Below are 14,355 nucleotides of genomic sequence, written 5' to 3' on the forward strand. Positions count from 1 at the left end.
TTGATGCCTGCACTGCAGAGGAGACAGAACGATCTGGCAGAGTCTGGATGTCTGAGCCAGGGTTTTATTCTGCAGTGACTTGATTGTAGATGAGGTTCAGGTGTGCAGGTTCAGCAGCTGCTGACACCCAGAAGGATTGCCAGGAGGAAGGGACCAGAGGGCCACGCCCAGCAAACACACAGACACTGTGCGCTCCAATACCTATTCTACCATTTAGTATGTCCCTACATATAGTATGTCAAATGCAGTGTGCCAAAATACCAGGATGTTCTACTACATCCAGTCCAATTTTGCAATGTGCAAGCCAGCATGCTTTTCTGGCTGTTCTGACCCACAATCCTCTGCACAGCTGACGATTCTTTGACTGAGCCGCAGATGACAGCTTGACAGCTGATTGACAGCTGTCAGAAGCCCCAGTGATGGATGACAAAGCATTCAAGTAACTGATGACCAGTCAGATTGTAATTATAGGAATATTAATTGTTTAGGTAAAAAAAAACAACATAAATATTACAAACAACAACAGTTTGTTTGTGATATTTCACAAAGTTTGTTCGTTTCACCCTTCCTGTGTGCCAGCCAGCTGAAATTATGTTTGAACAGAGATTGAATCTGATATGTTTTAAAAACAGAGGGCGATTGGGGCAAGAAAACAAAGTCTTTATAAAGGTTCCTTGAAAAGTCATAGCCTGGAAATCCAGACCCAAATCTAGAAAGATTTAGGGTCTGGCTGAGTAATGAAAATGGCCCAACTTGAGGGGCGCCACCAAGCATGCATTTGTAAATATCACTGCACGCAATTGGATAACACTACGACCAATCAGAACAATACACGGGGTGACGTGAACGCTCAGCTACCAGCGGAGCTAACTGGCAGATTAGACTCTTGCCGTATCCGGTCGGCAAAACAACAAAAACGTCCTTCTTGCAAAGGAAAGACTCAAGCGCCGTCTTCTGTTCCTCTTTTAGAGAAAAAGCCAAGTCTAACTCGTTCATTGTAGCGGCCAAAGCCATTTCAAACAACTGGTGTTCATCCGTAGCCATCTTGCAATGTTTACTGACTGATTCCGGACTTCGTCGTCGCAGCGCTGTCGTCATCTGTTTAGCTTGCCTCTGGCCCGCCTATATCAGATACACCCATGTGATTGGTGCAGCTCGGCTCCAACGGCATGGGTAATGAGCTTCATTACTGATTGCTAGAGTGACTCGCTGAGCAAATTCAAATTGTGCTCTCGCGAGAACTCTGGATTTCCAGGGTAGCAAGTCACTGCCAAAGCGCCGGATTTCGACGACTTCAGAGTGAGACTGTGCCCCGGTGGAATACCAAAATCAGGTTTAGGCTAGTTTTACCTACAGAAAGTACAGAAAGGGAAAACAAATGTGAGTTCAGTCGGACTTGTTAGCATTGTGACTGTGAGCTCAAATCATAGTACAGCTCATAGACAGTGTAATGAAGATATTTATATCAGCCTAGAGTGTTTGGTCCTCACAGCTGCTAGCATGACTGTGAAGTCTTGTTTTACCTTTTTTTTCATGAAGAACAACAGCAGCTCCCGGAAGACTGCAAGAAAACAATTATTGCTTATTATAATTTTTTACACACTAGTAAAGGGAAATAGCCTCAGTCTAGTTTGGGTTTTTGCTTCTTCTTGAACTTTTTGCAGCCAAACCACGGCGTAATTCCAGTGAATTTCTAACTTGTGTGTTCTCCAGGTAACTACAGTTACCTCATTATCCCTCCATGGTCCCCGCCCTCTCCTCATCATCCCTCCCTCCACCTCTCTGCCCCTCCCTCCACCTCCCGTCGCTCCCACATCCAGACTCCCAACATCCACAGGGTTTCTTCCAGGAAGCGCGTCGGGCAGTCGGATGCTCTGCTGGAATGCCTGGGAGAGAGACCATCCTTTTTGTCCATTTCTGAGAGAGAGAGAGAGAGCCAGTGGGGAGGAGGTGGAGGAGAAGAGGAGGAGGAGAGGAGGAGGAGGAGGGGTGGCGATAGGAGAGAGGAACAGACATGGCTTCTAAAGAGATCACTGCCTCTGGTTTCGTAAGTGTGAGCAAGGATATCACAGGTGGGTAAAGACAGCCGCTCGGTTATTGTGCTCCGTGTTGTGTCTTGCTGCGGGTTATAACCGCGGTCACCCCCCGGCGTGTCTGCGTTCAGGCTCGGGATGCTTTTCCTCCGCGCGTCTGGCGGAGGCTGCGACCGAACAGACGCATTGGATGATAGTCATGAGCTACACCTTTACATTCCGTCCTGAAGCTTTCCGGGGCGTCTTTTTCCTCCTCAGTGCATGTGAATCAGTTAATGTGCAGATGAATTATTTACAGTGCAGGGAAATATACCTTGCTTTAAATCTGCCCCTCGGGGAGGATCAGGTAGTCTAATAAAAACCCCAGCCTTAGGCCAGAGAGGAAAAGGGGCGTTGTGGAAATAATGGTGTGTACTCGTGAGTCTGAGAGCGTTTTGTTCTGCACGGTTTTGCCAATAAACCTGCTCCAGAGCATGCTCCCCCCTCTCAACCTCAACCTAGGAGTATTTTATCTTTGTTTTTCTGCTGCCTAACCAGCTCGAGCGCTGTAGTGATTGCGCGCGTGCCTGTGTGCGTGCGAAAGTGAAAAGAGGGGGGACTGATAAAGGCAGATGTTCACTGTATCTTGCCAACAGAAATGCATAAGCTAGACAAACCCGCGACAGAATGCACAAATATTTATTGCTTTTCTCTCAAACAGCAACAGCTTACACATGTCAAAGTCACAGCACAGCCTTCAAGTGAATACGAGCGCAACGCAAACCACACGCGCACTCCACACATGCTCAGGGTAGCAGGGACTCTGCTGCTGCGTTAATTACTCCTAATGGCTCTATTAGGCGCACTGTGATGATTAATCCAGTGGAATCCCTGCCTCCTCATTCAGTCACCTGCCGGGCGGCTGCACCGCCTCCTCCTGCCCTGCCTGCACTGACTGACTGACTGACAGGAGGAGCACCGGGGGCCACCGTGGCCCTGGTGGACTAAAGGCCTGCACAAGGTCACCTGAATGAGACTTTAGTCTACATCTGTTCTCTGGATGGACTAAGATCATAGACACTCACTGATGTAGAGGTGATCAGTATGCAGAAAACTGGTGCATATTTGGTTTGAGAAAATAATTTCTGTAGTTTTTGAGGCTTGGAGTACAGACATTCAGATTATACTGCAATATGCATTTGAACAGCAGAGAGAGAAGTATCCTATCCTTTACTAAAGTAAAACTAGTAAAACTTTAATTTAAAAATGTTTAAAAGTTAAAAACTTAAAGGTCCAGTGTGTAGGTGTAAGGGGGATATACTGGTAGAAATTGGATATAATATTATAAGTGGCTAAGTTTTCTTTGTGTTTCTTCTTCTTTCTTTTTCTAATTTGGCATTGTGACCCAACATGACAGGCATTTCAGGCTCTGGAACAAATCCCATGACTTGAAATGTGGAGACAAACATCGTAATTTACTACTGAAAACAGGTGGCTCTCTACTACTCTTACAGAAATTTAAAATGATATAATAAGTATGTTTTCTTTAGTGTATAATCAACCTGAAATGAGAATCGTTGTGTTTTGTTACCTCAGAATGAGCCGTTAATCTACATAAGGAGCGGGTCCTTTTCCACAGAGACCGCCATGTTGGACTGCCATGTTTCTACAGTAGCCCAGAATGGACAAACCAAACACTGGCTCTAGATAGGGCTATTTGCATTTGCATTGGCCACCGTAGTTAGTAGCCCCTCCCTGACGAACAGCATGGGAGAAACACATATTTTTTTTTTACATGAAACTGCTTTATCCAGTGTTTTTACTGGTTTAAATCACAGTGTCCGTTTGTTTTAAAGAGGTAAAGACGTCCTCCTGAATGTCAGTGTCTTAAGTTATGAGAGAAAAAAGGTGAGCGTTCATTAGCAGGTGCTGCTGTGACGAGCCAAACAGCATTAGAGAAACACTGATTCGTAACGTGGAACTGCTTTGTTCAGTCTTTTTACTGCTTTTAATCACCTGGAGGAGACCTCTGCGGATAATTCGGCTTCAGGTAAAAACCTCCTGAGCGGTGAACAGTAAAGGAATCCAAAGCAGGAGAAGATTCAGCTGGTTGCAATCTGTAATCGTCACTGATACCACTAAATCCCCCGAAAGCTCACACCTCGAACCTTGAGTGTCAAAATAAAAAAGATCAAATTTTGTAGCACAATGGACCCTGTTAGTGTCATAATATTATATTGGTTTGTTCTATAATTCTTCATTTTTTTATTAACTGATCATGTTTTCTTTAAAGTAATCATCTCTGACAGACAAATGTAGTGGAGTGAAAAGTACAATATATGATATATGAGAATTGTGTGCACCTAAAATATGGATAAACACTGCTGCACAATGAGAGGAACTTGCTTTACTATCCAGTGTGACTGTATCAACTCCGCTGACAAATCCCAGCGTCCTGGCTTTAGTATCGATTTTCTCATAAACCCGTCAGTCGGGATGCTGTGAAGCCACAGTAATGGAGAGGCTGAATCATGCAATTCCTGCCAGCGACTGTATGTTTCTGTGAGAGTGTGTCGGTGCCGTGTGTTCCCACCCTGCCAGTGAGACACTTCTTCTGGCGCAGCAGGCAGGTTGTGTGCCTGTATACGAGTCAGGGGGTCACAGCGCTGACAGTGATGCTGTTTGACAGGAACAGTTCTCAGTGAATCATAAACACTGATGCTCCGATGTGTCATGTTGCTCCTGTGAGGAAAAAAATGACACTGAAGCATATTGTGAACCATTTTGATGATGCTACAAAATAGAGCAGCTTGGTGATTGCATTGGGCTGAAGTCACTGAGGGACACGGAGGAAAACTATTGTTGTATTTCTGTGATTAATCCATGCTGTCCAGACTGCTTCCCCGTTAAATGTCAGTCGTCTTGCTTCAGTGTTACATGCAGATTGAATCATTTTGCATGAAAGAGGTTTGCATCTTGTTTCAACTCGTCGGAATACATACAGACTCAGAGATCAAACCATCAGGATACATACAGACTCAGAGCTCATTGGATTATTTTACCATCTGAAATGCCACGACAGATCTGTTCAAATGACAAGCCTGATGTGTCTTTCAGTTATTAGATGAAGACATGAATAAAGGCCTGTCCACCCAAAGGTCAGAGTCATTTAGTGCTCTGTTTGGTTTGGACTAATTTGATTTGATCTTATCTAAATGACCATACCGGTGGAAGTTTCACAGTATTTTAGGGACATCATTAAGCCTTTATTAGAGATTGGAGTGTCAGAAGATGACAGGAAACAAGGTGTTAGAGAAAGTGGGAATGATGTGCACAAAATCCGTGGCTGGTCTGAAACCAGGGACATAGCAGTCAATGGTAGAGGTGTGAGAAAATATCGATACACTCGAGTGTCACAATATTGTTTTATGATACTGTATGAATTAAATTTTTAATGAATAGTTTACATGCAAAGATTCGTAGCAGTGGTTTATTTTGTGTTGTGTTGAAAAATTCTGAATGAGTGTTAATATAGAATGTAAAGCTAAAGTAAAGATATAGTGGAGTAATGGCATCCTGAGGAGAGAATGAAGTCAGGCTATCTGTGTGTGTGTGTGTGTGTGTGTGTGTGTGTGTGTGTGTGTGTGTGTGTTGTAATCCAATGTGACTGCAACTGCATTTTATTGCATGTTGGTACCGCCCACTGGCTAGCTCAACGCTGCCAGTTCGCACTGCGCTCGTATGGCGCTCATACGACGCTCATACGGCAGTTACCACTGATATGAGGACAGGGGCATTAAAGGGATAGTGCATCCAAAAATGAAAATTCAGCCATTATCTACTCATCCATATGCCGAGGGAGGCTCAGGTGAAGTTTTAGAGTCCTCACATCCCTTGCGGAGATCCAAGGGGAGAGGAGGTAGCAACACAACTCCACCTAGTGGAGGCTGATGGCGCCCCAGATTCAAACGTCCAAAAACACATAATTGAAACCACAAAATATCTCCAAACTGCTCGTCCGTAGTGATCCAAGTGTCCTGAAGCCCCGACATAAAAAGTTGTTTGGAAAAACATCACTTGAACTCTGTTTTTAGCCTCATTGTAGCCTGTAGCTCTGACTGCCTCTCTGTGCACCGTGTTCACGTGTGTGCCCTAACCCTTCTTCCTGATTTTGTGTTTAAATGGGCGGATACAATTTCAGAGTTTAAAAAACTCCCTACGTTGCAGAACCAATAGTAAATCTGCAGGGCGGTCCTTCGGTGGCTCGCTGAACTCTTGTGCTCGTAAACATAGTCCGACTGCGTTAAAAGTTTTAAACAAAGTCACTAAGTCTTTCATTTCCACAATCTTGTGAACTGAGCACAAGTTTGGTTTATTTCCTTGCGGACGAGAAAAGGGGGAGCGCACATTTCCGGGAGGGCGTGAACTTTTCAAAAATGCAAGAGGCGTTGCTTTGTTGCCGGCCGTTTTCTCCGGTGTGTTAAACACACTTTAGAAAGGAGTGTCCCCAGACTATCAGAAGGCGGACATCTCTGATTGTCTGGTGGCGAGACTAACTACAATGAGGCTAAAAACAGAGTTCAAATGACATTTTTCCAAACAACTTTTTATGTCGGGGCTTCAGGACACTTGAATCACTATGGACGAGCAGTATGGAGATATTTTGTGGTTTCAATTATGTGTTTTTGGACGTTTGAATCTGGGGCGCCGTCAGCCTCCATTAGGTGGAGTTGTGAGGACTCTAAAACTTCACCTGAGCCTCCCTCGGCATATGGGTGAGTAGATAATGGCTGAATTTTCACTTTTGGGTGCACTATCCCTTTAAGAAAGCGTAGTGTTCCCCTTGTTAACACAGTTAGCTCTGTCAGCACTGTTGCCATTGTTCAGTGCTGTTTATGGTGTCAGCACCATTAGCTGCTAATTACTTGCTTAGCCACCTTCATGTTGAGAACTGTGTGCAGACAACTCATGGGGTGCGTTCCAAATCACATACTTTTTCTTTTTACTTTTAGTAGGTACTACAGCTGCCCTTAAAAAGTACGCACTGTTGCATGCAGAATGCACATGCAGTAGTAGGGACATACTACTTTCTCATAACACTACAACCTGAACTTTGACCCTCTTGCTTTTATATCTGTTACCTTGGAGATAATACAAAGGCCACTTACCGTTATAAGTTATAACTACACAGATTGTAAATTTCAACATATTATATTTGCGACAGTGAAATTACATCTGCAGTTCTGTCATCGTTATTTTTATAGTTATGTCCTTTTCTTGTTTGTAATGTTTACTTAATAGTTACTTGAATGTGCTGTCATTCGTCACTGAGACTTCTGACAGCTGTCAATCAGCTGTTAAACAGCTGTCAATGAGCCATCAAGCTGTTGCAGAGTGTGTGTGACTGTGACTGTGGGTCAGAACAGCCAGAAAAGCATGCTGGCTTCCAGACTGCAAAATTAGACCGGATGTAGTAGAACATCCTGGTATTTTTGGCACACTGCATTTGACATACTATGTATTGGGACATCCTAAATGTTTTCATGGAGTGGCAGTATGGGTATTGGAAGGCACAGATACACTCTCAGATACACCTCTGACCACTAGATGTAGCAGTGTTGTAATCTATCTTCAGTCATTTGACCCTCCCACTCCAGATCAGTGGGATTACTCAGAACCTGTACATACGGTGATGTGTTCTTTATACTATGACTGTTTTCCTATAATTAGATTTAAGAAATCACAATATGCCGCCTTGCTTACAGTATCACTATATATCGCAACATATTGATGGACGAAAATGACCAAACATCTTCTTGAATGACTGTTTTTAGTGTCTGGAATTTACGGGGTCAACTTGACAAACATCCGAGTGCTCATGAATCCTTAAAGTGTCGTAACATTAAGCACTGACTGAACAAGCCAGGACCAATTAAATTGAGTCGAGACCTCCACCAGCCAAGGCCAGTGATGCATTCACACGCTCCCTCAGATGGTCATTCTTCAGACTTTGGTGTGTTCACCGTTTTCTGTAACCCTTTGAAACCTGGAGCAACATCACTTCTCTTGTGCTGCTTTCAGACGCCATTCACAAGTATTTAAACGTTTCAACTTTGAGCAATTTGGTGCAATTTCTTTCAAAAATATGGGAAAAAAGGCACTGAACAATTTGATTAAAAGTGTTCCATGAATAGCAAAAAAATAAGATTTAGCCTTTTTTTAAACTAGGAAAAACAGAAAAAAGCTAAAGAAAGTCATTTTTCTTGTTTGCTTATTTTTTTACTTTCTTTCTTTCATTTTCTTTAACTAATTTTCTTGTTTTTAATTTTCTTTTTTTACTATTTTTTTTTTTTTTTGCAGTATTTTGGGGCCATTGCTTCTTATGTTGTTCATTGCCTTCTTCCATGTTTTTAAAAGAAATACAGGTTTCAAAGAGTCAACATCAAATCAAGCTTTTACACAGCCTTCCAATGTACAAGGTGGATGCGAAACACGATGACTGGTAATGTATTAAAAAGAAGTTATATGGGTCGGGCAGCACTAGCCCTCGAACGTGCATGTACTATAATTGAGTATCAAACTCAAAAGCTTCAAAAGGTTCAGTACATTTCCATGCATCAACTCCATAACCCCCATATTGTAGTTCATGGTCAGTACGCTAATCCCTGGAGCACTGCGGTGCCCCTGTTTTACACTGTTTGGTATAAAATATGAGTACTTATCACATCAGCACCAGCTATCTTCCACAGTGTTATTTTAATGTGTTTTTCCATACCTGGAGGGCAATTATGATAAAATATGAAAATCAACTGGAAGACACAGCAGACAGATAATCGACAGTAAACATATCCCTTTTTATTTCTGTCAGACTAATGCTATTGGTGTATGGTAATGCAGTGTAGACCTTTCAAATCAATCCAGAGTCACGCACATGCAACTTTAATGTGACTTTGAGAAAAATAAATGCGGACATAATTTTCACCGTGATAAATTACCTGCCTCAAGTTTTCAGTCTCTCGCAAGTTCATTTTCTACACTGAGCGGTAATGACTGAAACCAGTGTCTGTGTGGAAAGCAGGAGTACACAAACAAATCTAAAAGACAACAGCATGCTTTGAAAAATGCTCTGCAGTAATGTGTTTTTTATTAAATGCCATGACACGTGCAAAAAGTGCTGTTTTTTGGTCCATTTAAAAGGCTGAAATAGAGAGAATGAGAGCACTGTTTTTCTAACGTTATACATCTATGTGTTTCTCATCCACAGAAAGCATCAGGAAGATTATCGATAAATCATCTATCAAGTTTGTTCATGGGATTAAGCTCGACACCAAAAATGGCAAAACAGAGGACAGGATACTGGTGAGTCACTGCTTCTTTGGGTGTGTTCACTGAGGGCTGGGCTGTTTTTAATGGGCCTCTGTGTTACACTAACACCAGGTTGCTGATGTAGAAGAGCGTCCGAATCCTGCAACATAAGCAGTCTGATGAGTGCACCATGTATGTACAGTATCTTTGATGTTAACTCCCACTGCAGTGTTAATGGGTCTCTGCTACAGTGTTGACGTCCATGACAGCAGAGGCAGAGGCTCTCCATGATTCAACGGTGATAGTGAACGTCATTCACTGACGGCGTTCTGACTGCCGCTGCTCTTCTGTGGCTGCTGTTGGCAGCTTGGCAGGATGAATATTGGATAGACAGTATCTGAGGGAGCGGCTGTGGATTCCTCTGGGTCTGCTCTGGAGGCAGTGGGGGGCTGAGCAGCTCACAGCCTTTGATTCTGGGGTGCTTTCATCAGAGAATATGGGACAGACAGAGATGTGAAATCTCTATTTGAGCGAGTGAAGCAGGATAAAATCTGGGGCAATCAGCTCTTACATTATGGACCAGACTGGACTTGGGAAGAATTCCTGTTTTTGCAGAATGCAGTGGACGTATATGTGCATGGAAACACACACACACACACACACACAGTGGTAACATATATACACAGTAAAGCACAGAGCAGGGTTTATTGATTGAGTGCGCCTTTAAGTGCAGCAGCTAAACCATGTCTGTATAAGCAAGATCTTATACAATCCCCAGTGAAGTCAGTGTGGTTTTTACACAGTTTATAAGACTGTTGCCCTTCCTCCAATCGAAGATTCGCCTCAACTGAGCAGCGCTTCCACTCAGTGAACGCTTTAATGATTTGTCATGTGGCGAGCATGGTTTGGAGAGTTTCTGCATGTACGGCCTTTGATATCCAGACACTTTGATATCTTTATCTGTCAGAAACATCTTTCCAATAATCTCTTTCCAATCCATGTCTCATTTACTGCTTCCTCTTAAAAGCCGAACTGGAAAGAGTTCCCGCTCCTGCTGGGCGCGCACAGAAGACGGAAAAATAGATTGGAGTTTGATCAAACGCACTGGGCTAGCTTTTTGGGGGGAGCCTAAACATGTTAAGGTTTTGAATCGAAGCTTCTTTAAGGTTGCGATCTGTCACTGCAGGTTACTTGAATTATCTTGATTTCTCACAGAGGCCTCACCTAAAGTGTCAAACAAGGGAAGATTAGAATATCTGTACTGTAGCGGCCCTCCTGCATAATTACACGCCACAATGAGCATGATGTGTGTGTGTGTGTGTGTGTGTGTGTGGTCTCCCTTTGATGTGAATACTTGGGTAAGTCTCTTTCTCTCCTGCTGCATCAGCATCATTTACTCCTGTTTACTTGTGTGCTCTCTCTTAACTACCACCCATAACCCCGACTCATCACTGTAATGTGATACAATCTGGTCTTCTTAATCAACTCGTTCAGACAGTCTTTGAAGTGAAACGCAGATCCTCCTATCTCTCTCCCACCCTCCATCTCACATGCACATTTTGAGTGACTACATCTCCGACACCTCACTTGCTGTGTGGGTGTAAGAGGCTGTCAGTGTGTGGTTCTGACAGGCCTGTGTCAAGCTCCTCTTTTCAGAAAAAAAAAAACAAAAAAAAAACCCCACAAACAGCGAAGCAGGAGAGCTGTAATTTAATTACTGTGTTTCATTGGGGAGAGGCACATGGAGGGGGGAAGCTTTGTCCTGAGGGAGTGTTTTAGCGGGGCCATCGTAGAAAATGGAGTAAATGATTGGGAGCGACGGAGCAGAAGAGGAGAAGAAAAAGAGCAGAGGGCAGTACTCAGGGGCTGGTGGAGAGCAGCGAAATGCCAAAGAATCACTGCTCTTTGTTTGTCTTGATGGAGAGAGACACTGACTTTTTTAGGGTGTGCTTGCAAAACAAACAAACAAAAAAAAAACAACAACAGCTGCATGACACAAATGTTAAGAATAAGAGATGGAGATGGAGATGCACAAATAAGCTCTCTGTTTGCTTTCAGATTGCCAGTCACGTCCAAACTCTCATCAACTTTGCATTGCACTAAAAATTATCCCACGCACTTCAGACTGCAGACGGCAAATTAGCGGAGGTAGTGTAGCAAAAATGCTAATTTGGCACCCTGACCCAACATGACAGGCATTTCAGGCTCTGGAACAAATCCCATGACTTAAAATGTGGAGGCAAACATCATGATTTACTACTGAAAATGGGCAGCTCTGTACTTTCAAGGTCCAGTGTGTAGGATTCAGGTTGTTATACTGGCAGAAATGGAATGTAATGTTATCTTTAGTTTATAATCCCCTGAAAATAAGAGGCGTTGTGTTTTAGTCACCTTAATGAGCCGTTTATATCTGCAAAGGGAGCGGGTCCTCGTCCAAAGAGTCCACCATATTATACTGCCATGTTCCTACAGTAGCCTAGAACAGACTAACCAAACACTGGCTCTAGATGGGGCCATTTTTGTATTGGCCACTCACGTTAGTAGCCCCTCCCTGACAAACAGCATTGGAAAAACTTCTTTTTTTTTTTTACATGAAACGGCTTTATCCAGTGTTTTTACTCGTTTAAATTACGGTATCCGTTTGTTTTGGAGAAGAAGAGACCTCTGCAGATAGTTCAGCTCCCAGTAAAAACCTTCTGAATGTCTGTTTCTTGAGTTATCAGAGAAAAAAGGTGAGCGCACATTAGTCTGTGATGAGCTAAACAGCATCGGAGAAAAACTCATTTTTACATGAAACTGCTGTATTCTGTGTTTTTACCAGAGTAATACACCATGTCCATTTGTTTTGGAGAAGCAGAGACCTCTGTTTTTTTTCAACGAGCAGAACAGTGTCGCAGAAAACACTGATTTGTAACGTGAAACTGCTTTAGTGTTTGTACCGGATTTAACTGACCGGTCTGTTTGTTTTTGAGAGAAAGACACCTCTGCGATAATTTGTCTACTGATAAAAACCTCCTGAGCAATGAACAATGAAGAAACCCTAACCAGTAGCTCGAGCTTGCTCCACCGGAAGACCTTGAGCTCGTTGCAATCGGCAATCTTCACCTCTATGTGCGACTACATTCTGCACACTGCTCCTTTAGATTCTGATATTAAAGATCTGGGCAGATGCTGAATGGCCAGGAATTATTGCCTGTTAAGCCCGGAGCCCCTGCATGTCTCAAATTTAATAAATGAGCCACTTTCATGTTTGCCCACAGCAGACGTAATGTAATGCTACTGAAATTACATCTCGTATTTGCGAGAATGTGATTAAAGCGTCGCAACATGCCGTCATCTCTCAGCGTGTATGTCAATCTATTAATGTTAGACAACATGTCTCAGACATGAGAGCTTTTAGCCGGATCAATGCATGAATATGGAAAGGACTCCTCATTTTCCTCTCATCATTACCATGGAAACTCCCGGGACTATTTTCTCCCCACGGGGAGTGTGACTGTGCAGTTAACTTTTCCGTAATCCGTAAGTCAGTTTACTGTATTCTCCTTTTTCCAGGTCCTAACAACATGGCGTCTGTATTTTCTGGCTCCAAAGATTCCGGCTAAGGTACTTCTTCCTGCTCTGTGTCTCCAGTCACTGCACAGCATGAAGCTTTCTCTGTCACAACGTCAGCTGACATCTTTACTTTGTATCTGTAACAACAGGTAGAATCGACATTCAACTTCTTGGAGATTCGAGCTTTGAATTCCCACCCTGAGCACCAGGTGAATTTTAACATTAATGCTGAACTCTGTGTGCACTCAGCTCCACTGTTGCAGCTAATTGTTTGTCTGCACTGTTGTATAATGGAGTGGTTACATCACCTTGTCCTTCAAAGACTGACAAAAAGCATTTATCAGAACAGATCCAGCGACAGTTAATGCTCTCTGAATAATTTGTTGTCTTCTGTTGTTGACGGTGATGGAAACTGCTAAGGGACTGTATGAAAATTAGTAGGGGTTGGTGGAGTGGTCAGAAATGGGAGATTTCTAATTTTATTAAATTTCTTGGGGAGAGCATGGAAAGGTTTTGTTCCTTTCAACATTTTTAATGGTGAAAGGAACAAACTCACGACTATATTTTGGGATTTTGAGTGGAGTGAGTTTTGTACTTTTTTAAGGGCTTGTTAAAATATCAATATTATATTGATATCATGACATGAGACTAGATATCATCTCAGATTTTGGATATCATAATATCGTACAAGTTGTCTTTTCCTGGTTTTAAAGGCTGCATTACAGTAAAGTGATGTGATTTTCTGAACTTACCAGATTGTTCTCGCTGTTGTATTATTTGCCTCTACCCACTTAGTCATTCTAATTCCCAATGATTATTTATCAGAACGTCTGATTGTGTAAATATTTTATGAAAGCATCCCTACAATATCGTTGCAATATTGATGTCGATGTATTTAGTGAAAAATATTGTGGTATTTTGGGCGCCCACTAGCTCACCTGGTAGAGCCTCACCTCACTCACAAAGGCTGCGTCTTTGCCGCAGCAGCCACAGGCTTAATTCCATCCCACAGCCCTTTGCTGCATGTCATTCCCACTCTCTCTCCCCATTTCGTGCTTTAACTGTCCTAGCAAAGAAAGCCACAAAAAATATCTTTTAAATATTGTGGTATCTAATTTTCTCCATATTGCAGCCCTACATCAAAATATTAGTAATGCTGGGAAGGGAGCTTTTTTAAAGTGAGACAAAAGATTCAACGCCCTCCCTACTCCAATAATTTCCATACTGTCCCTTATGGCTACATTTTCTGTGCAGGTTATCATCGACACTGACAAGTCCAGCTACTCCCTGAGGTTTGAGTCACGCGAAAACCTCAATCATGTGGTCAGCCATATTAATTTCGCTTTGTCTCGAATATTCAACAACTCCATTTTTGCGTAAGTGTCAAAGATAAAAACATCTGAATGAATCACATATCTGTGCAGTGCTAGATAATCACAAAGCTTTAAAAAAAACGACCTTTATTTATACAATTAAAGCTAAG

At 42.7% G+C, this 14,355-nt stretch overlaps 1 protein-coding gene across 2 annotated transcripts in view; it reads left to right on the top strand.

Annotated features, from left to right (window-relative positions):
• The first annotated feature begins 1,803 nt into the window (after window positions 1-1,803).
• The window catches only part of LOC117254070 (capping protein, Arp2/3 and myosin-I linker protein 3-like), a 52,337-nt gene continuing 39,785 nt past the window's right edge, over window positions 1,804-14,355 (top strand). For both annotated transcript variants that reach the window (XM_078168509.1, XM_078168508.1), the window contains exons 1-5: window positions 1,804-2,072; window positions 9,277-9,371; window positions 12,873-12,923; window positions 13,022-13,081; window positions 14,127-14,248. In XM_078168509.1, coding sequence (XP_078024635.1) covers window positions 2,015-2,072; window positions 9,277-9,371; window positions 12,873-12,923; window positions 13,022-13,081; window positions 14,127-14,248 — 386 coding nt within the window. In that variant the 5' untranslated portion in view covers window positions 1,804-2,014. The remainder of the gene's footprint in view (window positions 2,073-9,276; window positions 9,372-12,872; window positions 12,924-13,021; window positions 13,082-14,126; window positions 14,249-14,355) is intronic.

Source organism: Epinephelus lanceolatus, chromosome 6 (genome assembly GCF_041903045.1).
Source record: "Epinephelus lanceolatus isolate andai-2023 chromosome 6, ASM4190304v1, whole genome shotgun sequence".
Taxonomy (NCBI): Eukaryota; Metazoa; Chordata; class Actinopteri; order Perciformes; family Serranidae; genus Epinephelus; species Epinephelus lanceolatus.